Source organism: Bidens hawaiensis, unplaced genomic scaffold, assembly GCF_021521415.1.
Source record: "Bidens hawaiensis isolate Kalapana, Puna unplaced genomic scaffold, B.hawaiensis_p1.1 tig00017761_1, whole genome shotgun sequence".
Lineage (NCBI taxonomy): Eukaryota > Viridiplantae > Streptophyta > Magnoliopsida > Asterales > Asteraceae > Bidens > Bidens hawaiensis.
The window spans coordinates 465,177-492,123 of record NW_027492679.1 but is presented as its reverse complement, the minus strand read 5'-3'; the positions used below and the strand labels follow the sequence as shown (position 1 = coordinate 492,123).

At 35.0% G+C, this 26,947-nt stretch overlaps 3 protein-coding genes and 1 pseudogene across 4 annotated transcripts; 1 reads left to right on the top strand and 3 right to left on the bottom strand.

The window, feature by feature from the left end:
• Positions 1-2,202: 2,202 nt before the first annotated feature.
• LOC143554567 (bifunctional dihydrofolate reductase-thymidylate synthase 1-like) lies at positions 2,203-6,237 on the bottom strand. Its single transcript, XM_077044289.1, has 10 exons — positions 5,819-6,237; positions 4,369-4,747; positions 4,050-4,094; positions 3,867-3,932; positions 3,352-3,413; positions 3,184-3,258; positions 2,943-3,108; positions 2,743-2,866; positions 2,545-2,651; positions 2,203-2,459 (listed from the first exon to the last, which is right to left on the bottom strand). Exons 1-10 carry the CDS (start codon positions 6,235-6,237, stop codon positions 2,352-2,354), a joined length of 1,551 nt encoding a protein of 516 aa, XP_076900404.1. The 3' UTR covers positions 2,203-2,351.
• Positions 6,238-11,638: 5,401 nt separating this feature from the next.
• On the bottom strand, positions 11,639-11,780 carry LOC143554578 (U2 spliceosomal RNA; annotated as a pseudogene).
• Positions 11,781-17,328: 5,548 nt separating this feature from the next.
• On the top strand, positions 17,329-22,452 carry LOC143554577 (phosphatidylinositol/phosphatidylcholine transfer protein SFH12-like). Of its 2 annotated transcripts, XM_077044298.1 has the most exons (12): positions 17,329-17,360; positions 17,467-17,730; positions 19,956-20,055; positions 20,135-20,401; positions 20,490-20,567; positions 20,654-20,755; positions 20,823-20,872; positions 20,958-21,057; positions 21,216-21,302; positions 21,419-21,490; positions 21,605-21,731; positions 21,823-22,452. In XM_077044298.1, the coding sequence occupies exons 1-12, from the start codon at positions 17,329-17,331 to the stop codon at positions 22,287-22,289; spliced, it is 1,746 nt and encodes a 581-aa protein (XP_076900413.1). In that variant the 3' UTR covers positions 22,290-22,452. The 2 variants fall into 2 exon arrangements, with proteins under 2 accessions (XP_076900413.1, XP_076900414.1); XM_077044299.1 differs by lacking the exons at positions 17,329-17,360; positions 21,605-21,731 and having other exon boundaries at positions 17,594-17,730; positions 21,449-21,490; positions 21,792-22,452.
• A 179-nt stretch (positions 22,453-22,631) lies between these two features.
• On the bottom strand, positions 22,632-26,733 carry LOC143554576 (phosphatidylinositol/phosphatidylcholine transfer protein SFH8-like). Its single transcript, XM_077044296.1, has 15 exons — positions 26,487-26,733; positions 26,288-26,396; positions 25,370-25,682; positions 25,190-25,289; positions 24,844-25,110; positions 24,675-24,752; positions 24,476-24,577; positions 24,347-24,396; positions 24,154-24,253; positions 23,975-24,073; positions 23,770-23,883; positions 23,522-23,657; positions 23,065-23,438; positions 22,910-22,984; positions 22,632-22,812 (listed from the first exon to the last, which is right to left on the bottom strand). Exons 2-15 carry the CDS (start codon positions 26,319-26,321, stop codon positions 22,792-22,794), a joined length of 1,863 nt encoding a protein of 620 aa, XP_076900411.1. The 5' UTR covers positions 26,322-26,396; positions 26,487-26,733; the 3' UTR covers positions 22,632-22,791.
• Positions 26,734-26,947: the final 214 nt, after the last annotated feature.

The following is a 26,947-nucleotide window of genomic DNA, read 5'->3' as shown; positions in this document are numbered from 1 at the left end:
AAATAAAAGCGTACAAGTATACATGTTAATAGATGCATGATTATTGTAAAGTGGATTGACCTTAATTAAGTGGGTGTTTCCTTCACTAGTGTTTGTTAAGAAATTAAATCGTTTTAATGGAATTGGAATTATTTACATGAAAAGTGGTCAAAGTAGTTGATTGATAATATAGGGGAAAAATGAATGTAAAAATCATACAAAATTGTCAATTAAATTTAATCAACCCTCTACCAATCTAATCTAACGACTCATTATTTCGTTAGAGCATCTCCATCGCTGGGATAGACGCGGATGAACCATGTCACCATCGAGTTTCTTTCGACTTCATCTTTTTAGTTGTGTTTTAAATTCATATTGTATTCGATCTAAGGTTTTGAATCATTGGTGTCTCTGATTGATGATTTCTTCAATCAGAATTATGCTAAATTCAGATTTTACAAGTAACCCGATAAATGAACCAACTAAAACAAAGTTACATGATTAAGCCTTTAAACTAATGGTGTTAATGTGTGTAAACCCTAACAATATGAAGTTATGATTTTAATAAGCCAATTACCCTAAACAATCTAATACTCATTTATGATCAGGATTGAATCTGAATATAATAATGTATTAGATAATTTTACAAAATATAATAAATAACACTTTGAAGTTATTAGAAGCATAAAAATATTGAAAATATAAATTGTTAGAAATGCAATTTAGTATTTGATATTTCATGTTGTTTTCTAGATGAATTTGAAGGGTTTCGGGTAATGGGCACATAAGATTATAAACGTATGGGTATACTTGGTACCTGCATGGTGACCCGATAAACTAGTTGATGATGAGTAAGAGGCACGCAACACGTATGAGACTGATTATGAAACCTAATTATACGATCCGTTTAGTACTAAAATTACCTAAGGTCCATAACTCTTGCCATATACCATCTAATCGTCTATTGGCATCCCTATAAGGCTATAATGGATGTGCAAGCAATTCATGCAACTTTAAAGCAAGACTATAGATACCAGACCCAAACAGAAAAAAAGGTATTATTATGTTACAACAACTTTTGACATAGGAATAGATAATGTTTTAAATTATTAAAGAAGATGCATTAATGCCTTTGCCAATACAAAGCATCCTGGAAACATAAAGTGAAAGTAGTTGGATCATAAAAATATGGCTACTGACCCTAACAGGCCTACACCAAGCCAACTTGTCATTGTTCCCTGTTGTACTTATGTTGTAATGTTCATACTTCCATACCAAGCCTTGTCCATTTTCCAAGAGAAAATGTATCTAATCCCATACAAACGAGCGGATTTGCATGAACCTTAAGGGTAATATACACTACGTTACACAACAAACTCGACTTTGGAAGACAACATAATCATGCATGTGTGTAAAATTGCAAAGGTTGTGTATCGTTAGACGGGTATGAAAGAATATAAAAAGTGAACCGATGCGTTTTCCATATTAAAAAAAAGTGATTATAGCACTAGATGGTGATGCTTTTAAACCTGAAAGGCAATAGAATTGATTCTGTACATTTATAGTTTGAAATGTGAATCCTTTATTCATGTAACTGCCACTAATGACAGTAAACGAATTTCAGTGGTCTTTGAATAATGTGGATTACACCAATGATATGCTTTGAAATATGAAATATCAAAGAAAGCATGAAATGAAAAGGGGATGCGAATAATTATTTTGCCCTACAAAAAAGTGCTAGAAAGCTCAAATGGGGACGGCTCAGGCGGGTCAAGCAAGTAGAAAGTTATCTAAAGTGAGTCATGTTATTCCAAACTTACGTTTTAAGCAATGCGTACAATCATGTTGTATTATGTATAAATAGTAAAACTGTATTATCAGGGCTGAACATGCAGTCACATTTACAAGAAGTATAAACAGACCATTAAAGGTTTGTCTTTTACACATGTTTTAGCTGGTTTAGGGCTAGTTTAGCCCTTTAGGGATGTTTCAAACCATTTTTATTTGTTTCAGACCGACTTTTTGCGGAACTTGGCCAAGCGTGAGTGCACTGACTACATAGATTAGTTTATCATTGTAAAAAACTAGCAGTATAGGTTTTAAACAAATGTAACACATCAATTATTTACAAAAAAAAAATTAAGAAAGTAAAGTGTACGTGGCTCGGCTTATCACGACAAGGCATATTGAACATATAAAAAGTACATATTTTGACATGTTACATGACACATCCATTTTACCACCTCTAGTAAAATTACAAGTTGAAATAAGAAGACAACCATACAAGACCACAAGGCGTAAATAAACGCTTTGATTTTGACAGAAAACAATTCATATTTGTCCTTACCAAAACCAGAAGATAGAAAACATCTCTAAACCGCCATTTTCATTTCTATTTTCTGGTGAGGATCATAACCAATAAGTTTAAAATCATCAGCCACAAAAGCATCTATATCCTTCTCAGCATTGATCTTCAAAATCTACAGCCAAATTTTCCACCTCTAAATTCAAGATAGAAGCAGCAAAATAATAAATACCATTAAAAATTATGTTACAAATGCTTACAGGAAAAGGTTTAGGCAACTTCTGAAGCTGGTCTTGCAAAGGTCTGACATGATTGCTATACACATGAGCATCACCAAGTACATGAACAAAATCACCCGGAACAAGATCTGCATATAAAGTATAATTTATTAAGAAGTAAAGAGCTGTATGTATTCTAAAAATTGTACCTAATCAATAACAAGTTTAAAATATACATACCACAAACATGCGCGATCATGCATGTTAATAAAGCATACGATGCTATGTTAAAAGGAACACCGAGACCCATATCTGCAGATCGTTGATACATTTGACAAGATAACTCTCCTTGATTTACATAAAACTGCAAAATATAACAGAACATGTTACTTTTAGTTTTAAAGTTTTTCTTTTTTCATTTTTTTTGTGTGTATGTGTACCTGTGCAAACATGTGACAAGGTGGAAGTGCCATTTGATTAAGATCAGAAGGGTTCCATGCTGATATTATTATTCGGCGATCGTTTGGATTGTTTTTTATCTTGTCGATAACATCTAGCAGTTGGTCAAATCCTTGACCAGTATAGTCAGCATGCATGTTGGTATATCTGTAATAATATCATTTTAGTGTTTGTTAAGTTGTTTATGAATCATTTTTAAGTGTAATAGATCTGACTGCAAACCTTGCACCAAAGTGTCTCCACTGAAACCCGTATACTGGTCCTAGATCACCTTCTTCTCTATCCACCAACCCGATACTGAAGCATAAATGCAGTATAAAATACATTAAAATAATAATAATAATAATTAATATAATAAAATTATGTCAGCTGCAAAAGGAGAGGACTTGCCTGTCTAGGTAGCTTCTGGATGCATTGCCATCCCATATACGAATGCCCTTATCTTGTAAAACCTAATAATCGAAACCGAACCAAAACCGGAACAACCCACTCATAATCAAAATGACCACTGATAACCGATATAACCAAACCGGTACTGGTTTTACATGTACCGAAAACCCAAAAGACCAAACCAAACCATACAAAGCAAAAAAACTGACTTTTATTATTGAATTAATGGATTGTCATTTTTATTTTTGAATTTTTATAAAATATTAACAAATGATATAGCCAAAAAATTTTAGACCCAAATGTTTGATAATCAACTAATCATTAATTAACATAGAAAAAATGGGCACAAAGTTTGAGGTCACAAATTTCAAGCACAAATGAAAAAACCGAACCAAAACCAATGAAAACCGAAAAACCTGAAACCAATGGTTTTCAAATGCTCAAAAACTGATATTTCGGTTTTTGGTTTGGTTTGGACCCAAAACGGACCCGTGTGATGAATTTTAGTATTTTACCTTGGCACTTGTTGACCCACTGATGAACCACAAAAGTTCTTCCACAACTCCATGCCAAAACACTTTCTGTAGAAACAAATAATAATTTATATGCGAGTGAATACATATTTACCCATCAAAAAAGCTCATCATCCAGTTTTATGTAATTAACAAGTTGTATACGGTTTAAACAAATGTGCATACCTTAGTTGTAAGAAGAGGAAAAGACTTTCTCAGATTGAACCGCATCTAATCACATATGGAAAAAAAACCCATTAATAACTACGGTTTGGATCAAATACAAATGACTTTTATCATGAGAAGTGTACAAATAACTAGAGTAATTATGTTAACACTAGAGTAAATATTATTACACTATTATTTTTATAACATAATTACTCTAGTTCAACACTATAATTACTCTAGTTATTTGTATGTTTAGTATGTTAATTTTATTTGTATCGGATCCCACCCCTTAATAACTATTAGTCTAACCATTTGAAAAAAAGAAACTTGAAACTACCTGACAACCGAATTTTGACAAGGTACCAGTTCCAGTACGGTCACCCTTCAAAGCACCATTAGAAATAATATCTTTCACCAGGTTCAAGTAAAGGTACTCTTCATGCTTTTCAAATATTATTTTGGGCAGGAAAGCAAACATCCTTGCATCAAAGCCATTAATATTATTATTGTTGTTGTTGACTGGTTCAACTCCAGGAGCCTTCACACGAACATAGGTAGTGAAACAATGTCGAATTCCATTCTCGATTTGTGGGAATGACGAGTACCATGGTTGGAATTGCGAAGTGTCAATAGCAGGGATAAAAGTGTCACAATCAATGTCGGTTTCGATTTCAGTAATATGGATAGCATCACATCCAGAACTGTTGAGAGACTCCCTGCAATAAAGCTGGTAGTTAAGTACAGATATTATACAAAGAAATAGGCCTGTAAAGAAACCAGACAAACACAAACGAAGCATGTTCATGTTCGTTTGTAACTTTTACCGAACAAACGGTCTAAAATGAACAATTAAACGAGCGTGGTTTTCTCGTTCGTCTTCATTCGTTAAGAAAATGGATGTGTTTAAGTTCGTTTATCTTCATTTGTTAAACGTAAACAGATGAACATAACTGAGCATACACACATTAAAACTAGACTAAATTGTGATGGGCCTAATACATATTAATGAATATACTAACAAACGATCGTAAACAAATATAAACGAACGTAAATGAACAAACATAACGAACTTAAATGAACAAACGTTCTCGAACATCAATAGACAAATATAATATGTGTTCATGTTCGTTCTTATAACAAAACGAACAAAAAAAATTGTTCATGTTCATTAATTAAAAAACGAACATAAATGAACCTTCCGCCGAACGGTTCCCTAACGTTCAGTTCATTTATAGCCTTACAGGCCAACCAAGAAACCTCAAAATAAATATAGTAGGGAATCTGTAAGGGTCGTTTTGAGCTCAAACAGAAAGTTAGGTTTTTGAGGTTTAAAAGACCTTTTATTTGGTTATTCATATTTGTCATTTGGGTTTGAAATTTCCGGTCCGAAAAAAGGCCCCAAATAATGAATTTGAACCTAAAACTTTTTGTTAACTAATAAATAAATGATTACTAAATGTTTAGGCCAAAAACTATGAGCTACATCAATTATTATTTTTTTATATATTAATTAACATTCCAAATGTTAATATTGTAATCCAAAAATTTGATAAAATAAGGTTGGTTTTTCAGTGTTTTCGGTTTCCACAGCATGCAAAACCAAAACCATAACTTGGTTTTTCAAAGGACATAGAAGATAAAGTCATAAAACCAAACAGTCTGTTTTGAATTGAGTTCAGTTGTTACTGTTTTGGTCATGTAAGTTATTTGGGCTACGGGGGTTGGTTACTTTGGTTTTGTGTACGCCCCTAATTAACATACAAGTAAACAACAACCTTTATACTAACCTTAAGACCTCACCACCACCTATAACAAAAACCTTCTCAATATAAAGACAATACGGAGACGATGCCAACATTTCCAAAGCAGAAACCAGACTCCCGCATGTCAAAACATCCTCAGTATTTGCAATGTCAAGACTCGTTGAACGAGTTAAAACAACATTGAGGCGACCAGTTAGTGGTCGATGTTTGATAGGTATGCTTTCCCAAGTTTTGCGTCCCATAATAATAGCATTCTTCTTTGCTGGATCTGATGTGGCCAAGGTGACATCTTTGAAAAACTTCATGTCAGAAGGCAACTTCCATGGCAGTTTTCCATCTTTACCGATTCCCATAGCACGAGTGGTAGCAACCACTACTTGATAAGTCCTAGGTGACATGCTGAGAGTATCGGTGCATGTCCCCGCAAGGGTTTCACCAGCCATGAATATATTATGAGTCTAGGATGGAATTAACAACAATAAGTGTCAAAAATCAAAACGCCTAGGGAAAAATATTGGCCATTACAAGTTAAACATAAAAAAATTCTAGCATTCTAAAATCTTCAAAGAGCAATTGTTTAAACCCAATAAAAACCCCTTTTACTCAAAGACCCAAATTTTTTTCTTTAAAAATCTTCAAAAAATCTTTCGATTGTTGTCGGCCCGAACTAAAAAAGATATATATATATATATATATTTTCTTTAAAAAGATGTATTCTTATTGTTTAAACTCAATTACTCAACTCATTTAAGCCCATTTTTATTAAAAAAAAAAAAAAAAAGTTGCACGACCCAAACCATAAACAAGTAAGCCAATTTAAAAAAGTTAATTGTTTAAACCCAATAAAAACCCCTTTTACTCAAAGGCCCAAATTTTGTTCGGAATTTTTAACGATTCTCAGAGACGCCCCGCTTATATTTATAGATCTAAATGACCAAGACATTACCATATTAATCATATTATAATTAGGAAGCTTAACCAACTTGATCGACTTGTCAGCCCTTCCATATTCACCGACTCGTGAGTCGTGAATATGGTCCGGAATTACCAACAATTGGCACACTGACACGAATAGAGAATAACTAGCAAATTAGTAACTTATAATATCAAACAACAAAATTTATATAACTAATCATCTTTAAAGTTCCACATAATCAGAAACAAGTTACACCTTAGGCTTCTGAATTCAGATCTGTGGTAAGTAAAGTGTGACGATCGGCGAACGGTGGAGGCCGGGCCGACGATCAACGGAGCAAGATCTCTTGTGTTGGTGCCTGCCGGCGAGTGCTGAGCAGGGGCAGCGTTTTTGGAGGGAAAATAAATGAGAGAGTTGGCGGGACAAAAACATCACAGATTTATCATTTTAGGCCATGTTTGTTAGTTGTTTACAAGATGGTATTTGAAGTATTATTTGACTTACGGTTTCAGTCCTTGACTTTATAATCTTTGGTTTTCGGTTTATACCTTCAAAACCTACAAACAGTTTTGGTCCACATTTAAAAATCATGTGCGACCTAGAGAGTCATACCAACATTCTCCGTGTGTAGAGTTAAATCTTATTTTAGAAAAACACTATATTATCATTTGAATACGGTCGGTTCTTACATCGAAAAGATTTTTTTAACCTATAACTTGAATTGTTATTCGGGCGTTGTGACGGAGCACGTTGGTTTCATCTTAAATGGCCCACAAACCATATGAAGATGCATGATAGTCTAACCGCGGACCATCACACCAAATCATTTCCTAAAAGTTTTAGAAGCGATTCGGTTAAGCGTCAAAATCACCAAGATCACCAGCATCACAAAATCATTTACTTGACAGTGGTATTGATATGTGTGATGCCTCTCCAGTCCACCAATAGCAGAAGAGATGTCACTATCGTTTTGTTAGGTGTCAAAATCATTAAGATCTCCTATAAGCCTATAAATAGGATTATTGCCAAGATCCCTGCAAACTAGTTGATCTAGGAGATGCACAAAGTTTTATGTGGTATTTTTACAAAACGGATGGCAGAGAAACTCATTTGTAAATGGTTGTTAGTTAATAGGGCTCAAATGTAATATTTGTTAATGAGGACTTGATTCCGAAGGCACTAACTGTTTGTGGTTAGTCGTTCTGACTAGTCTTTAAGTAGCTATCGTTCATAGGTAATAAACAGTTGATTAGTTGAGAATTCTTCTTCTATTTCTTGTCATCTTCTAATTGTAACAGGTATCCATGCCACAACTAGAATAGTTGGGGCAAAGTTAATGAACACCATATACTACTGCCCAATGATGCATGTTACTACATAAGAAGAAATCCAAAGATGTCAGAGCTGCCAAAGACGTGCTCCACAACCTCTAAGACCCAAAAATAATTTTGCCCCCGATAACATCATTGTGGCTCTTATGGGGGTTAAAAATTGTGAGGCGCGCCGCACCTAAATTGATATCCATGCAACATTGGAGGTGCTACACAAAACGGCTACGGTGGACATGGTTACTTTATCTGAACAACAAGTTGTAGATTGTGATAAATCCTTTAACTTTGATGGATGGAATGGTTGCAGCGTTGCACATGCTTACATGTTTATTTTGATAAATGATGGAGCTAGCTGTGACCATGACTACTCGTATACGGGTCGTAGAGGAAGATGTCATCGTATATTGGTCTTTATTTAATGCCACAAATGTTTTTTTATTTAAATTGCTTAACTTCATTTATTTATTTTGCTATCTTTTTGCAAAAGAAAAAATCTACACTAGCAATTGAGAGATTTCCTTCGTCCGTAAGAATGATGAGAAGGCATTGAAAGCAACGGTAACTAAACAACCTGTGACGTATATTGATCTCGCAATTCTACTTTAGATACACCATGGTATAAAATCTTATCTTATATTTCAAATGCTATGGATTTGTTTTTCGCTGAATAATAATAATCTTTTAATATTGTAGGGGATATGTGAAAGTGCAAGTTAATTTCAACAACAAAAAAACACCACCAGCTCGATCATGTCATTACCATTATAGGATATGGAAGTGAAGGTGGGATTGACTTTTGGTTTTGTTGAAACTCTTGGGTTCCTGAGTGGGAAGAAGATAGAAATTTCAAGTTTAAAAGAAATGTAAAAGATTGGTGGGGTGGGAGGAATCGCGATGTACCCTTGTTACCCCTTCAAGGAGGGGGTCAATGACCCTTATGACAAATGAAGAAGATTAGTTGTTTTTCTGTCATTGGACTGTTTGGATTAAGTTTGGGGAAACTGCTTTACTGGACTGTTTAACTACATTTCAAAACTACTTTATGTTGCTTTTGTTGGATTGGGTTAGCTACATTGAGGAGCTTCTTATGCTTTGGCAATGCAAGTTAGGGGTATTAATTTTGGTTACATGTTTGTTGCTACTTTTGTTCCAGGTAAGGGTCAGTCCAGGTTGGTTCTAGTATGCTTTTGCTCAAACCTATACTTTTCTATATCTATATTTATATATAAAGGAAGAGTGATGGGCAACCAAGGTAATTTCACAATTACACGACACGAATAAAATCGACATTTCATAATTGGGTATAAAAAGTAATTTGCTAACACTTGAATCCATTCTTAAGCATTTGGTACAACCAGATGAAGCTTTGGTCGTTGTGAAATCACTCTTCCGTCCTTTGGAGATACAAAAAGTTTATTGTCTTTTAGCTAATATTTAATAATAATTGCATTAACTACATATAAGAATGCATAAGTAATTAATTATATTATATTAAGTTCATATAATAATGCATTCTTAAAAATAATGATAGTGATAATTATTAGTAAATATAGATAGTAAAAATACCTACATATCTATATAATCTATCCATACATCTGTACTATAATATTATCATTATTATATTACATTATATTATATTATTATTATAAAGCATGAGATAATGATAGGGTAGTGTAAGAACCATTTTCTTAGAGTTTTACATGATATTTTATGCATGTTGTATAATTTTATGTAATGGTCTAAAAGGCAATCTATTGTGATGTGAGTTTGTTAGTTTTAGTGATAAAGATCGATATCCTTATTAGATCACATAAGTAGCACTCTATAAGAAGAAATGGTGGTGAAAAGGCATAAGGATTTTGTTCTAATTTTGAATTTTGAGAGTGGTAGGTTTGACTTTGACAACCTTGACGTGAAGTTAAAAATTTGATGTGATAATGTTTAGTTTGTATCAAGATTTATAACTCAACAAATTCATACATGAAGCAATTCAAAGTTTATATTATATAAAGTAAGTGCTTTACCTGTCAAACATGCTGGTTTCTACTTTCAAGGTTGGTGTGAATGATATATTGATGCAAAGATTGATTTCTGTCAAACCTAATGGCTCTAAATTCTAATAGGTTAAAAGTTTGTATCAAAATTTTGTTTTTAAAGTTTAAAACACCGATTTTGACTTTTACCAATACAATGGTGACTGAAGAGCAACCACATGCAATGTTGATACCCATAGAATATTTACTAATGGGGTATGGGCTTTATAGACCGAGCTCGTCTACTGGCAAACCGAGAAGCCTGTTAAGCCCATCATGCATCACCATAGAGCTTTTCTCTCCTGAAAGCATGGGATTAAAGCTAAAACCAATAAAGACCCGAGTGTAATCACCTAATTCTAATACCATCGGAAGGTAGAAATTGTTTTTCGTGTTAAAAAATAAAAGAAATCGATCACGATGCTCGCGTACACAGTTTGTTGGTAATTTTTGTCATTGGTTTGTATTTGTCATCAAATGTAGATATACACGTATCTAATATATGTAGATGTAGAGGAGAAATGGGACAAATATTTTTTTTGGAACATTGGACATATTCATATATTTGTAGGATTGGTGACCATAAAACAGAAACATTGTATTTGGTAAAAGGAATCATCATCATCATCATCATATCCCACCAATAGCAAAGCTATGGCAGGGTCTGAGGAGGGTAAGATGTAGACAACCTTACCTCTACCCCGTAGGAATAGAGAGGCTGCTTCCGATGAGACTCCCGGCTCGATAGTAGTTTTGCATCAGGCCTTGGACATGAAGGCACATAACACTCAACTATCGGGACACCGACCGATTGGTGCATGTACCATTGTATTTCGACTATCAACGCCACCACACGATGCCTGATTAACCTCCCACCACTTTTAACGTTATTTTCACAAGATTACTAAAATAACGTCAAAATTAGTGCAATTTCACTTTCGCCCACCCGAGAGTTTACACATATACATTATATGCGCGCACCGCAAGCAGGGCGTTTATTTATTTCGTTCATTTGGTAAAAGGAATATGATGCATTTATTCATTTCATTGTATTTGTTTATATATTTATTTTTTCTTTTGTATACTGTTAATGATATGTCATTTTGTTTGAGTGGAAAATATGGTAAAACTATATGAAACAAATTGAGTTCAAGGGTTTAACTCATGACATAATTAAAGAAGCAACTGCAAAAGGTTGCTAAACTTATGGTGAATGTACAAGCTGTTGTTTATGGAAGCGAAAATTGTGTTCTTGATCCGGTTTGGTTTTGTGAAGTGGTTGCTTATAAGGTTGCAAAACATCAGCAGTGGCAGAAGCTGGCAACTACTGACAGTGCTTGTGGCAACGGCAACGGTAGTTAGTTTTTTTGAGTTATCAATTAGTAAAATCTCCCACTTCATGTCAATTAGTAAAATACCCCACTTCGCTTTATAAAAAAAGTGAGAATTGTCATAATTGTATTGGAGTTTGTATAAAATGGTAACAAACATTCAGACAAAAGCTATAAAGTTACGTATTATATTTAAGCGATACGCATTAAAGTATTCAACTATGAATTGGATGGGTGCGCCAAGCCAATTAGTAGTAGTGCAACACCAAGGCTTGCTCAAACACCTCAACAGCAAGCTATTCTGAAGGAGTGAGCCAATGGTCTACGTATTACATATTGCTACACTTGATCTTAGTCTAAAGGCCGAGAAAGGTTTACCCTTATCTCTTTACATGTCATCTTTTAAATATGCAACCCTCTTAGTTTGTATTCTCCACTTAGTCAATGTGGGACTTTGATTTACTTTTGCTCATTTTGGTTGTTTTCTGTCAAAACTTTATTATATTTGATAAAACCTAGCCTTTAAATATTATAAAGTAATGTTGATTATTGTCCAGCTAACTGTAATGATATCAACATTCTTTCTAAAGGCATCTTAATGAAGTTTTGAAACTGGTTATGTTATTGCTAAAGGAAATTCAAGTGTGAGCATACAAATTACCAACTATAAACTAAATATTTTGCTAGGAAGACCGAATTAGTTTTTGTGATTTGCTTTTATAAGAACCTTTAAAGTTGGTTACATATAAACAGAATTTGTTAGTACTAGAGAAAATCAAAATCAAACATGGTAAAATATCATAACATACGTACTTGACATGTCTCTCAACTTCACTCATTTTATGTAAATTTAAAGAATAGTTATACATATTCCTCCTAATACAAAACCAATTACGTCATAAAAACGATCATTTTATTCTATTTAATTTGAGTATCGTATTGATATATTTTTTTAGTTTAAAATATTAACATGTTACCTATTATAACTGGCAACATGTCAAGTCGGGGAAGCTCGGGATGTGTAAAACTGATTAGGGTCGGAACAAGTCGAAAAAAAAGGGGTAAATTTGGTTCGGGTCGGGTTGGTACGGGTTTGAGTCGAAAGGAGTCAAATTAGAACAAGTTTCAGGTTAGAACAGTGTCGGGTCATAACGGGATTCGGGCCAAAATGGGTTACCTTAAAAAATTATACATTTGAAATTACTGTACATTTAAACTTTGCCTATTGATTTCGAAATGGTTACGCGGATGCCATTGTTTACATGTACCAGGGCAGATAAACATGTATCCAGCACCACGTAACTCAATCTTGGAAGTTGGAAAGTGCTCAACTCAATGCCCCGCACTAGATCAACGTTAATTACGGGTGCGGTGTCGGTTAAGCATGTTTAATGTTGGTAACGTGCATTCCGGTGTTGGTTATGCGTGTATAATCTTCCATTACACGCGTACTAGCTTTACATGAGTTACGCATACAATTTTGGGTTACGTGCGCACCGTCATCAGGTGACGCATGTAATGACACTTATTATGTGTTCAAAGTCGGGTTACGCGGGCACCCCGTTGCATCGCGGCACCCCGTTGCATCGCGCGGGTACCCATGTTTTCACAAACACGATGTAATCCCCGTAGAAAAAAAACATCCAACAAACCATATGCACATGCGGCAGCGCGTTGCATTCACATTGATAACCCATTATACACCACACCAAACTCTACATATCAATACGAGGGGATAATTTGTGCGGACTCGCGACACCGCGTGGGCACTTATGCTAGTTATATTATTAAGGAGGAGTTATGGACAAAGGGTAAGTTCACAATTTGAGCACGAGGACGAAAACGTCATTTCATAATAGGGCAAAAAAGTAATTTGCCATTATATCGTTTCGTTCTTCAAGCGTATTGTACAAGTTTATAAAGCGTCATGTTTTGTCTATTTACTGTTGTATCATCCGTGGCTTATATATCCTTTATCTATATTATATTATTATTATTAATTATCAATATAATAATAATTCATTCAGTTAAGCAGTTTCATGATTGTTGGGTTTGCTCACTAAATGTAGCATCTTCACTAAATGCATCATATGAAAGGTCGGGAGCTGTGATTAGAATTGATTAAACCAATAATGACACTAAAGGCGTTTAATGACTATATTTTGTTCTTAGTTCTTGCATCCAACTCAAAAGCCTCTTATCCACTATATAAACAATAGAGTTCTTGTTTGGAAGGATGCTTCCAAGATAATCAACTTACAACAAAATACAAACACTTGTGAAGCTTGTCACGCTTTTGTTTCTAATTCTTTATTTGAAGTTTCAAGTTTCAATTCAGGTGTTCGGTCTTCCTCGACAAACAAACTGCTTTGGCTGTTGTACCCTGGAAACAGACGGATTCTCTTGGGAGATCCGCAATCTATTCTAAGTGACTCATGTTGAACAAGAATCATCAGCCCCATTTAGTGTTTTATTTCATTTCCTTGTACTCATTTAATTAGTTGTAACTTTGATCAACACTTTTTGTTAGATATTCGTTTATAAAAGGGAAATTAGATGGGATGAAGAAAGTTTTGTCAAGAGAAAATAAAGTACGTGATTATTTTAATATGTTTGTGGTTATTTTAATGATGGTATTCATGATGGTGATGTAGAAAATGTCTGAAAACTGAATAATGTATCGGTTGGTATCAGTTTGCCATTAATATATAGTTCTTATTATTTGAAGATAGACAATAGTAATAGAAATAATATTGCATTTGAATTAGAAACGCTATAACACCAAGCTTCATAGTGAATATAAGGCGTTGCATTTTTTTAAAGAGAAATAATTTTCCAAAAATGATAGCTATATAAAACATTATTATAAAATAAGCACAAAAAACGTTGAAAAGTACCAAATAACAAAAATGATTATTTGATATTGTAATTAACTATCTTTTTTTAAACTATTGTATTTTACTTAATGAAAAATATTCACAAGGAGGATACCGTTTTTATTCATACTTAATCTAAATTCACAATTTCATTAAAATAGGGTTCCTTTTTTAATCAATTTGTACTTTAAGAAGATTATTATTATATTTGTAGAAACAAAAAAGTAATCTTATTTTAAATATTTGTTCTCAAGTTTTATTTTTTATAAACAGTATTTTCATTTACATTAGTAATTTCTAAAAGTCTTATGTTGACTTAAAATAACGGGGCATAAAAAATCATTAATTTAATAAAAAAGCATTCATTTTTCTATTAAAAAAATTAATTATAGCTATTGAATATGTTGTTAACATGTGTGGTCATGTTTTTTCATGAGAAATCCTTAAAGGTCATACAAACATCCAATTTATTGAAAACAAATTGTTTTAACATTGTTATTACAACTACTCAATTTCTTATTCGTCCTTTCATATGTAAAAACACATATTATTATTATTATTATATATCACGTGATTGGTGGTCAAACTTCTTATTTGCTTTTAATTTGTTTTAATTTTTCAAATTTGTGTCGGTTCGGTGCCGTAAAATACGAGTTTTTTTATCATTGATATCGTCAAATGATTCAGGCCAAATTCACGTGAGCTCGCGGTCGCAACTCAAAGTTCTTTTTCCCCGTGAGTTATTCTACGCCATCAATTCTGGACGAACTTGCATCAGGACAAGGCCACAACGCGCCTATATTTTTTTATTTTCGTTGTGGTCTTTTTATGTAAATATGTTAATTTGTTATACTTTGAGTGTGGGCGAATTAACTTATTGCTTTCATTTTGGAGTCGTAACCTAATACCAACCAAACCCGTGTCGGTTCACCACCACAGCACATGGTTTTCTGTGTACGATTTAGTCTCGACAACGTCGATTTTAACTGAATTTGCGTTAGTTCACAAATGCAACGTGTAGGGTTTTTATTATTATTTTTGTCCCTCGAGCCCATAATCAACGAATTCGTATCAGCTCGCAACTGCAACGTGCGTGTTTTTATCGTTCGCCACATTTTTAAAAATTTTAAATATGTTAAATTGTTGTATTTAAGATTGGAAGAATATATTGTTTGCTTTATTTTTTGGGTCGTAACAATATATCAACCGAAGTGCCATCGGTTCTTAACCGCAACACGTGTTTTGTTATGTTAATTTGTTGTAAATTTTGCGTTAACAAAGTTAACAAAGGTTTTTTTAAAGGGGGGGGGGGGTAATTACTGGTTTCGTAACCTGTCACCCATCGAATTCACCTCGACTCGCAGACGCACTGCATGATTTGATAAGTTATACGAATACGACTGTCAATAACATCAACCCAGCGCAACGCGTCATGAATTTTCCTAGTTATTACTAAATTTTCCAACAAAAAAATTATCCCTAATTCCTCAATAAGTAATTAACAAAAAATCTATACCAAAAGTTTCTAGTCTAACTTCATTAGTTTGGCCATTTGTTAGGTGCAAACATGAAATCAAAACCGAACCTAATTTCTTAATAAAACTAGGGTGAGCAAGAATCAGTTCAAAACCGTGATAACCGACACCGAACCGGTGTATCATAACCATCAAAGTGTGTTACATACGCTTTTTTCATTCTCAGTTTTTGCATTAAACGGTTCGCAGTTTAGTTCCCGGTAAATTTGAAGGCTCGAGACATGGAATCAAAGGACCAGACTATTAAAATTCAAAATCTCAATCCCTGTTTTTTTAATGAGTTTTTCATATTCACGAGCCAAAACAAAAAAAAATGATTTCTTAACAAACACCGATTGCCACCTAACTAAAACCCTAATCTAATATTCTCTTGCAAACTACTCGAACGCAAATTTTCGATTTTTTCAATCTCAAAGCGTACACAAGTCTTCATTTCTTGCTTAGTTGCTTTGAATGCAACTATTTAGATTTCTGTTAATATTGTTTGAACTTTAATGTTTGAATTTTAATTTTTGATTGCTACAATTAGCGAAGTTTGAATTTAATAATGATTTCCACAACCCATTTGATTAAAAGTTTAAAACTCAAGGCTCATTTGATACAAACTCAAAAGTCGTGGCCCATTTGATAACATAACCGATTCTGTCACATAACCAATTTTAATAGTTTTGGAATTAAACCGGTTTACTATGGTCTGGTTCCGATATACTTTTTAGTCATTTGTCGGTTCCAATTCCAGTCTGGTTATAACCATTACGATCCGTTGCGCAACCCTACATAAAACAATTATGACTTAAAAGAGAGAAAATATTATTCCGCCTCTAAAGGCATGCATGGGTACGTATAATAAGTTATAACAATTTCAATAATAATAATTGTAGCGCCAATTTCTCAAGGTTAACCATGATATTCATGGTCGGCCCGACACCTTTATAACATGAAAGAGAGTGGCTGGCTGCCATTTCCCAAATCTCTCTCTTTCTCTCTCTAGACTCCATTCCATGGTTTCCAAAAATATAGTCTTCTGGGGGACGAGATGAGATGAGATGATGACGAGAACATTATAGAATAACATTCTTCCCTTCTTCCCTCTGTTTCATCCTGCCATTGTTATTTTTGTCGCTGCTCGGTATACATATATTATTCTCCTGCAATTCCCTCGATTTTTGAACGATCAAATTGATATAAATTTATATGTAATGTTATTGCATGCATGTGTTTAGTTTTTTTATGAAATGTGAACGATTATTATTTTCTTAATATGTTCCGGAAATTGGTTAATGGTGTTTTGCATGTGATGTTTCCGTTATTAATGGATTAATGTTTACTTTATACATGAAAAAAAAATAAAATTTGCAGCTACGTTGAATGTACGATAGATATATGCTTTATGCTCATGTTTTGAATATGTATTGAATTTATTTGGTAATTGTGTTTTTGCTGCTCAAACTTGCAGGCATTTGGAAGGGCGATAAGATTCGGCACGGCTAACAAACATTGTTAATTTCAATCATGAGCGAGTCCGGACCTGAACGCCCTGGTAAGTATATACCCGCTTTTCGGATATTCTTCCATTTGTTCATTATTTGATTAATAGCATGATTTATTCGGTTAAAGCTTGGAAAATGGATGTATGAATTATGATTAAAGGTTTTATGTAAGTTCCGAAAAATTAGAGTTGGAGAACTCAGAGGAGGAAAAGAAGGCTAGGCGTAATTCTCTTAAACAGAAGGCGATCAATGCGTCAAACAAATTTAGGAACTCTTTCAGCAAGAAGAGCAGTAGTAGAGTGATGTCTGTTGTTGAGGATGAACATGATGCAGAGGAATTAAAGGCGGTTGAAGCTTTCCGACAAGCTTTGATCCCGGAAGACCTACTACCAGCTAAACATGATGATTACCACATGCTATTAAGGTTGATTAAACACAGTGATTACCCTTTGCAAATACTTTTAAAGGGAAAATTACTTAAATATTTCTCAACATTTATTTATTAACTAGGCATATCTAAAACCAATGAATCAAAACGAGACCAAATAAGCACACAACTGGCTAAGAATGAAATTTAGCCAATGCAAAAATCTTTGAAAAGTAAAATGGGGTTATAAATTTAGCCAACGCTAAATCATGGCCCGCTAGCTAGAATCTAGCTAACACTTTACACATGTTATTGTATTACTGGTTAATTTTGTGGACCCATTGTACTTTCCAAAGTTTTTTTTGTCGGCTAAATTTTTGTCTTCTTATCCAACCGTGCTTGTGTGGTCTTGTCTGGTTGATTGGTTTTGGATATGTTTTTACAAAATGCATGGTGTAACCAGTGGCGTAGCCACTTGTTAGTGAGGGGTGTCCTCCGTCCCCTGTGAATTTTTTTTAGTGTTAATATACCGAAAATTCCCGACCGACCCCTGTAAAATTTTGGCACCGACCCCTGTGAAACTTTGAAGCCGTACCATGTATAATTTCGAGACGTCCCCCATGATATTTTGAGACTAATCCTAACAAAAAATACAATGACAATTTTATAAATATAATTATATAAACGTTATATAAACAATTTTTCCTATTAGATTTTACTTTAATATTAACAAGTCCATTAGTCCAATATCAAATCCAATTTTTAAGCCCAAAACCCAATTCAAACCCTACTCAATTTTTAGCTCAAAACTCAATCTTATTCTAACTTCTAAAATTTATTTTTTTGACCGCCTCTGCTGCCTCACTTCGTCCTTTTCTCACCAATCAACGCCTCACCGGAATCGGAAATTCCGACCAATCTCACATCGTCCTTGACACCTTATCTTCTCACACAATCTCACGTCCACTACTGCACTACAAATTGTTTCCAAGTTTTCAACAGGCAACAACCCTCACGTCCACTAAAATTGTTTCCAGCCTTTCAGGTATAACATAATACATTCAATTTATGTTTAATTTAGCTTGGCTTTTAGATTTTTAGGTTTATGATATTTAGACTATGTAAAAAAACAAGCATGAAAATCACCACTATTATGAGTATGATTGCTTCAATGCGGTTCTAAATTTGCAAATCCAAGAGTTTGGGGACCGTTTTAACGAGGTAACATCCGACTTACTTGTTTCTTTGAGTTGTTTGACTCCCTGTGATAATTTTTGGGCATTTTCTATTCCAAAAATATTACGATTAGTCGAGTTATACCCATGTGATTTTGATGAAAGTGATAAAAGAAGACTCTCGGTTGAACTCGCGACATACATCGATAATTTGAAAGGAGATAAACGATTTTAAAACTTGAATGATTTAGCAAGTCTTGTTCAATTAATGGTTTAAACAAAGAAACACCATTCCTTTGCATTGTTGTATCGTTTATTAATAAAACATTGCAAGGTATGGGACTTGTCCCACATCGGTTGTATGGGCAACTGGTGTGGGGTTTATAAGCCAAATGAGTTCCCTCACCTATCAGACTAGTCTTTTGTGTTGAGTTCTTCTGTTTGGCTTGTAACATTTCTATTCCAAAAATATTACGATTAGTCGAGTTGTACCCATGTGATTTTGATGAAAGTGATAAAAGAAGACTCTCGGTTGAACTCGCGACATACATCGATAATTTGAAAGGAGATAAACGATTTTAAAACTTGAATGATTTAGCAAGTCTTGTTCAATTAATGATTTAAACAAAGAAACACCATTCCTTTGCATTGTTGTATCGTTTATTAAAGTTAGCTTTCGTATTACCCGTCGCAACCGCAACCGTTGAAAGATCCTTTTCGGCGATGAAGTATGTGAAGTCCGATTTGCGTAATCGAATGGGTGATGAAAATTTAAGCGACAGTTGTATTTGTTACATTGAGCAAGACTTGCTTGTCAATGTTAAAGTAGATGATGTAATGGTTAGATTTCAAAAAATGAAAACTCGTAGAGAACAACTTTAATATATTTGTTATCTAATATTTTGTTTGGTAATCCTTTTTTTATATATATGACCCGACCCGACCCGATTCGACCCGACAGTTGTCTTAGTATCGACCATAAAAATTCCCGACCCCTGTGAAAAAATTTTCTGGATCCGCCACCGGGTGTAACTGCCTATTTTCATGATTTTTCCCATTTTTTTTAATTGCTTTCAATTCTAAATTACTAATGAACTATCACTATAGGTTTTTGAAGGCCAGGAATTATGATCTTGAGAAAGCCAAGTTAATGTGGACTAATATGATCAGTTGGAGGAAAGAGTATGGAACAGACACCATCATGGAGGTATTTTTTAGCATATCATTAAATGGATTTAACTAACTACATATTTATTATTTAAAATATATATTGTTTTTGTGTCTAGGATTTTGATTTTAAGGAAAAAGAAGATGTGCTTCAGTATTATCCTCAAGGGCACCATGGAGTTGATAAAGATGGAAGACCTGTTTATATTGAGAGACTTGGTTTGGTTGATGCCACCAAGCTCATGCAAGCCACGAATCTCGAACGTTACATCAAGTACCACGTGATGGAGTTCGAAAGAACGTTTATTGATAAGTTCCCTGCATGCTCGATTGCTGCTAAAACACACGTTGATCAAAGTACCACGATTCTTGATGTTCAGGGTGTGGTGAGTTAGTTAATCTTTACTCGTTATAGTACCCGCTTAAACCACATTTTTAACTTTTGGTCAAACTAATTACATGGTTTTGAATTAGGGATTAAAAAGCATGAACAAATCTGCTAGGGATCTTATCCAATCTCTCCAGAACATTGATGGTAACAACTATCCTGAGGTATTATATTCTGTCATTTCAGTTACTGTTAAAAATATTTTCTATGAAAAACGTAACGTAGTTATTTATTTGCACGCTATTTGTAGACTCTATGCCGCATGTACATCATCAATGCAGGATCCGGCTTTAGGCTTTTGTGGAACACTGTTAAAACCTTTCTTGACCCGAAAACTACATCTAAGATTAATGTAAGTTCACATCTTTTTAACATATATAGTTATTAGTTTTATTTATTAGTGTAATCTTATTGACTAGGTTTTGAGCAACAAATTCCAAAGCAAACTCCTGGAAATCATTGAAGCCAGGTACTTATACCAAATATGCCTCAAAAACTTTTTTTCTAATATTGTCTTCAATTTTATGTATATTCATAATTTTTTACTGTGGCAGTGAACTCCCGGAATTCTTGGGTGGTACCTGCACATGTGCCGATAAAGGCGGTTGTATGCGTTCTGATAGGGGCCCATGGCAAGATCCAGATATCATGAAGGTCTGACTTTCTCTCTAACGGGTCAAATAAATATGTTTCAAAGTGTTCATCCATATGTTGTCAAACTCTAAAACTTATTAAAACCAATTAGACGTAATTATTTAAGAAATTCAAAGAAAATAATATAGAGTGTTCTGAATGTCATATTTATCTGTTAGATGGTTCGTAACGGTGAACACAAATGTTCGTCAAGATCTGACATGGCGGATGAGAGAACCATTGCTGAGGATCAGTCTTCTAACAAGGTATTTTACCTAAGAAACATGATAATATAAACATGGTAGTATAAATCTGTTTTAGAAGTTTCCATCATTATTAAAGCGTTTCCAAGTAGATTGCTAACACGAGCAGTTCTTTCAAGGCGGATGCGGAATCTTCTGGAATGCAAAAGGAGAACATCAAGCAACCACAACTCGCTCCTGTTCACGAAGAAGTAAGTTATCTTACTTATTTGTGTGTCTATAAATCTTCCTAACCGACTAAAAATCAGACATTCAAAAACACAAGATTACATGTGCGCCTTCTGACCATTTTGTATTATAAAAAGGAAACGCGTGCTCCTGCAAGCAAAAGCACCCCAACCACAAACGAACCCAGATTCCACACGCAGGTGGTTGAAAGGCCCGCTGATACAAGTTATGGCAGACAAATGCAGCAGGTTCCCGGGCCACAAGGTACCACCATCATCCAAATGTATATAATATTTTTTACATTTTTCATATTTAACGCGTTAGTTATTTGTAAACTTTGTTTTTGTCGATACAGATTTTTACAGTGTCACAGATGCTTACAAGGCAGCAAACGATGGGCTAGGAAACAACATCTTTACGGGTATGATGACTTTTATGATGGGCGTCATGACCATGGTGCGCATGACAAAAACCATGCCCCGAAAGATAGAAAACAACCACTACCATGGTCCCGTTTACGAAGAGCCGAGACAGAGGCCCGACCCGTACCAATTGCAGTCGCCTGGCATCTCTACAGCCGAGTATCTGTCAATGATGAAGCGGTTGGGGGATTTGGAAGAGAAAGTAATAATCCTCACCGACAAACCAATTGAAATGCCTCCCGAGAAAGAGGAAATGCTTAATAACGCTTTGAATCGCATCGAGTCTTTGGAGATTGAGCTTGCTGCTACCAAGAAGTCTCTTGGGGACACAATTAATCAACAAGAGTTTGCAGCTTACCTTGAAAAGAAGAAGAAAAAGAAAAGCATATTTGGTTTCTGAATTAGCAAGACAGACAATGTTGGTTGTTAGTTGTTTAAGGTAATGTAGAAACAAGGAAAAGGTGAGACTGGTGGCAGCCAGCAATAGCAATGTTCATTTTTTAAGGCTACATGCTCCGCTCTCTTCAGCTGTAACATTTTTGCTTTGTCAATAAAAACCTTACATTGACTGATGGCACCCAGATTGTACAGTAAATTGCTTTTAAGGCTAACTGTTTCTCTCCCATTTATTTGATTTGTGCATCCAATAACAATACGACACGTGGAAAAAGGGTAGAAGTTGAGAGAAAAGAACACATCACTAAGAAATCATCAAATGTATAAGAGTTGATTAAAACCATATTCAAAACCAAACACAACTCATGAGTCATAAACCAAACAAACAAAGAAACAAATCTCAAGGATTGATGAAGTATAATCTCACACACAATTGTTAAATCAAACAGCACAACACACACTATTAGAAAAAGAAACAAACAGAGCTGGCCTTCTGCCAATGCACTTCACCAGCAAAATCTCTTCTTCTGCAATTACATAAAACAAAAAAATATTAGTATTAAATATTTATATCTAACCACTTATTTATGAAACATATTAAAAAAAAAAAAGATCCAACTTTACCCTCATCTTTTTTTCCTCTTGACTGTCTATGTAAGCAAGCAATTCTTCCTGCCTCATCAGAGCCTCATGAAGTGCCTGCACAAAAAACAGCCATGTCACACAAATATTTTGCCAACAAGGATGCCACATCAGAAAGGAGGTCGACATTATTTTACCTTTTTGGTAGCAATGAGTTCGGCTTCCAAGGCATCAACCCGACACACAGCAGCATTTAGCAATTCCTCTTTCTCATAAGGCATCTCAGATGGTTTTGCTTTAAGTGTATCAACTTTATTTTCAAGTTCGCCTAGTCTTTTCAAAACAGAAGAAACAACTTCTGTCTCCACAACGGGAGGTGGTGTGGGCACGGCGCCAGATTCTTCCCGGACATCCTCAGACGAGACATGCCCGTCATTAAGTTTTTTAGTCACGCGGGTCATTGTCGAACGGAAGAGCGTGACAAGGGTCATTAAGAAAGCCATAATGAGCACCATGATTCCTGCATTGAGTCTTTCTGGTGCCACCTCAGCTACAGATTCAAGAGGCATCCCTAGATCAAGAACTCAGTAATTTATTATCTTGTAGCAATAAGATTGTAAAAAGTAAATCTAGACACAAAACGAAAAAACTAACCTTTTGGAGCCGATGGCGGCTTTGGCATTGATGCCTGCTTCTTCAATACAGAATCAACAGCCTTGTCAACCATGGGAACATACTCATCATATCCAGAAAATTGACCAGCATAACTTGTAGCTCCAACCACCTTAGCCTACATAATACCAAAACGAAAAGAAAAAACATTACTATTGTCATTTGTCATAACTATAATATACCAAAAAGAAAGAAGAAAAATCACATAATGGAGTAAATAGAAAACTCACTTCCTCACGAACAGGAGTCAACCTAAGATGGGAGTAATTCAATATTGCTTTTGGGGATGCAATGTCTTCAGCTTCTGATCCCGATTCAGCGGTTGATGTATCGCTGCTTCTTAGCTGCTCAACAGGAATAAAAGCAATCGTTCAAAAGTTTCTGGAGAAAATTAGTGTAGCTCCAAGCAAACAGCAACAGTTCAGAGTGTCTAACCATGGGTAACTGAGGCTTAGCATAAGCAACAATTTTGCCCTCACTGTTCAAAACTTTAACCACCTGTCTAGCACGCCTTGCTTCGCTATTAAGTGCCAGCTGAAACAAAAAGCAACCCAATTGAATAAAACCTTAATGATTTAACTGGTTAAGTTTATGAGATTTCAAAAAATAAAAACCTTCAAGATTTCAGGATTCTTCCATGGCCCTTTATCAGACAGAAGACAACCCCCTTGATCTGCACAGGTACATGTGCCACCCAGAAAGTCTGGTAATTCACTGCACAGTTTTTGCAGTAAACATATTCATTGAAAGGAATTCTTAAAAGAAATAGTTTTATATGGTAATTAGCCAACATAAAATATGAGCTACCTTGCATCGATGATCTCAAGCAGCTTATTCTGGTACTTGTTTCCAAGAACCTGTGAACAGAACAATAACAAACAAAAAGATATTTCCCAACAAACCTATACAGTAAAAATGCAATTCTTTTGAACATACATGGATCTTTGAAGTTGTTTTGGGGTCCAGAAATGACTTAACGGTATTCCAAAGCAATCGAAAACCAGGGCCCGCGTTAATGATAAGCATTTGATTGAGCGTCTGCAGAGTTTTTAGTGGCACTAAGTTAGTTAATAGCTGTAATAATATATATTATATAAAGCATGATGTAACTGTTTGATTAAGAAATTAATCTTACTTCAGGGTAGTTGTCACCATCTATTTTCTGGAGCCGCATTACTAGCTCCCGAGCACTTTTAGTGAAGTTCTTTAATCCCTGAAAAATCAAAAACCAAAGATTAATGATAAATCCACACCGTACAATAACATTCATATTCCAATATATATTTGCATAACGGGAAACATACCACGCCTTGAACATCCAAAATTGTTGTGCTTGAGTCTATGTGTCTTTTTGCAGCGATTGAACAGGCGGGAAACTTATAAGCAAAGCTTTTTTCAAACTCACGTACATGATATTTTATGTAACGGTCCATGCTTGTAACTTGCATGAGTTTGTTAGGATCAACTTTCCCAAGTCTTTCAATATAGACCGGTCTTCCCATTTTGTCTACTCCATGATTACCATGCGGGTAATACTTCAAAACATCAACCAACTCTTTAAACTCAAAGTCCTGATAACATTAAGTCATTAATATCAAATTAGATAGTTGATGCAAAACATTGATGACAACACCAATTTATGCTAATAACCTCAATGATTGTGTCAGCACCAAATTCCTTTCTCCACTGGATCATATCAGCCCACATATGCTTTGCTTTCTCAATATCAAACTTTCTTGCTTTCAGAAACCTATAAACACATATATAATCAAATCTTAAGCTACTTATAAAACATTAAAGATTAAACAAAAAAGAAAGGAGATAATATACCTCAACATCATATGATAATCATCAAGTTTTTCTGGTAGCAATTCATCAAGAACCAGGGCTTGTCTGAAAGCATCAACAGCCCTTAATTCCTCTGCATCTCGAATATCCTCAATAGAAACCGAGCTGACTCGACCATCACTCTTTCTCCTGCTGCTCTTTTTCTTGAGAGAATGTTTGAACTTGGTAGACGCATTAAGTGCTTTCTTTTTAAAAGAACTTATTCTTGTTCTCCTTTCATCCTCCGAATTCTCAAAATCCGACCTTCGTTCTCTTCTGTCTGACTTTTCATCATTGCCTGAAGATCCCTCAAAGCCTATGAAATAGCAAACATGTAAGAATGTAACTCAGGGGTGTGCAATACGGTCAGACCCGCATTCTTAGGCCCCGGGACCCGACTCTATTGTAAATAACCGGGTCTGGCCGGTTTGGGTCTCGCGGGTCTTACCCGATTTATGTAAAGAGAAAATGTCCGGATCCGCGAGACCCGACCTGAACCCGTTTAATGGTATTCTTAGGACCTGGGAGCCCACCCTATCGTAAATAACCGGGTCTTACCCGGTGTATGCTCTCACCCCTAGAATTTATAACTTTGTACCTAAGATCGTATGTAAATAACTATCATAACATACAGTGTGAAAATTTTAATAAGAATTCTTTAAGTTTCATATGAATAAGAACAAAAAAAGCAGCAAAAATTGAAACATCACAAATTCACAAGCTTCCAAAAATATTCACATTGACCAAATCTTGAATCTTGAAATTTCAATTCAAATTTCAAATAAAAAAGACCGACGCCAAGAAACCAAACCCTAACACTGATTAAAAAACCCCAAATTTACCAATTCGGATCAAATCACACGGTCCAACAAACCAACCAAACAAAAACCCTAACTTTAAATGAAAGAAGCAAAGACTTACAAGGCCTGGCGAATCGATCTAGCGGTCCAGACATGGGGTCAAAATTAGGGCAAACCAGTCAACAATCGGATCCACCGTCTTCGGTTAACAATCAATTGAGAAAGAAGAGCTGCATTGCCATCAAAACCCCTAAAATTTAGCTGAATTAACCTAATCTCAAAAATATCTCAAAATATCAGAAACCCAGAAGTTAGGTTACCTAATTGGAACAACCCAGTAAGCAGATCTTGACGGCGGTTAGTAAAATCGAACGGTGAGGTTGTAACGGAGTTAGACGGCGTTAGCATTCATGGCGGATGGATTTGGAGTGTGAGAGAAAAGAAAAAGAAAAAGAAAAAGAGAGAGGGTTTTTGGGTGAGAATAAAGGGAGCTGGTGGGACCGGGTGGTATTGTTGGGGATCCACGTGGCAGTAAAGAAAGAATGTGATGTTACGCGTGATGGGTGGCAACTGACTTCTGCCGGAGCGGTGATGATGATTCGGTCACCGACAGTGAAGCGGTTTGTTTTAGTTTCAGTACGCACGTGCTGTTTGTTACTTTACTCATGGACTTGTATTTTATGTATATTTTAAGCTGATATTTGTTTTATATGACTCACATGGGCTGATTCTGTCATGAAGTCGATGGCAGCGACAGAGAGGGTTCGTAATTAGGGTTTCT

Coding starts and splice junctions, on each gene's coding strand:
- LOC143554567 (XM_077044289.1), bottom strand. CDS start 6,237: ATGGCTGGTGAAACCCTTGCGGGGACATGCACCGATACTCTCAGCATG. Junction 3,259..3,351: donor TCCAGAAGCTACCTAGACAG/GCAAGTCCTCTC, acceptor TTTATGCTTCAG/TATCGGGTTGGTGGATAGAG. Junction 2,652..2,742: donor CATGATCGCGCATGTTTGTG/GTATGTATATTT, acceptor CTTTATATGCAG/ATCTTGTTCCGGGTGATTTT.
- LOC143554577 (XM_077044298.1), top strand. CDS start 17,329: ATGAGCGAGTCCGGACCTGAACGCCCTGGTAA. Junction 17,361..17,466: donor GGACCTGAACGCCCTGGTAA/GTATATACCCGC, acceptor TTATGATTAAAG/GTTTTATGTAAGTTCCGAAA. Junction 20,873..20,957: donor CTGGAAATCATTGAAGCCAG/GTACTTATACCA, acceptor TTACTGTGGCAG/TGAACTCCCGGAATTCTTGG.
- LOC143554576 (XM_077044296.1), bottom strand. CDS start 26,321: ATGTCTGGACCGCTAGATCGATTCGCCAGGCCTT. Junction 25,683..26,287: donor AGATCGATTCGCCAGGCCTT/GTAAGTCTTTGC, acceptor GCTATTTCATAG/GCTTTGAGGGATCTTCAGGC. Junction 24,578..24,674: donor ATGGTGACAACTACCCTGAA/GTAAGATTAATT, acceptor AAAACTCTGCAG/ACGCTCAATCAAATGCTTAT.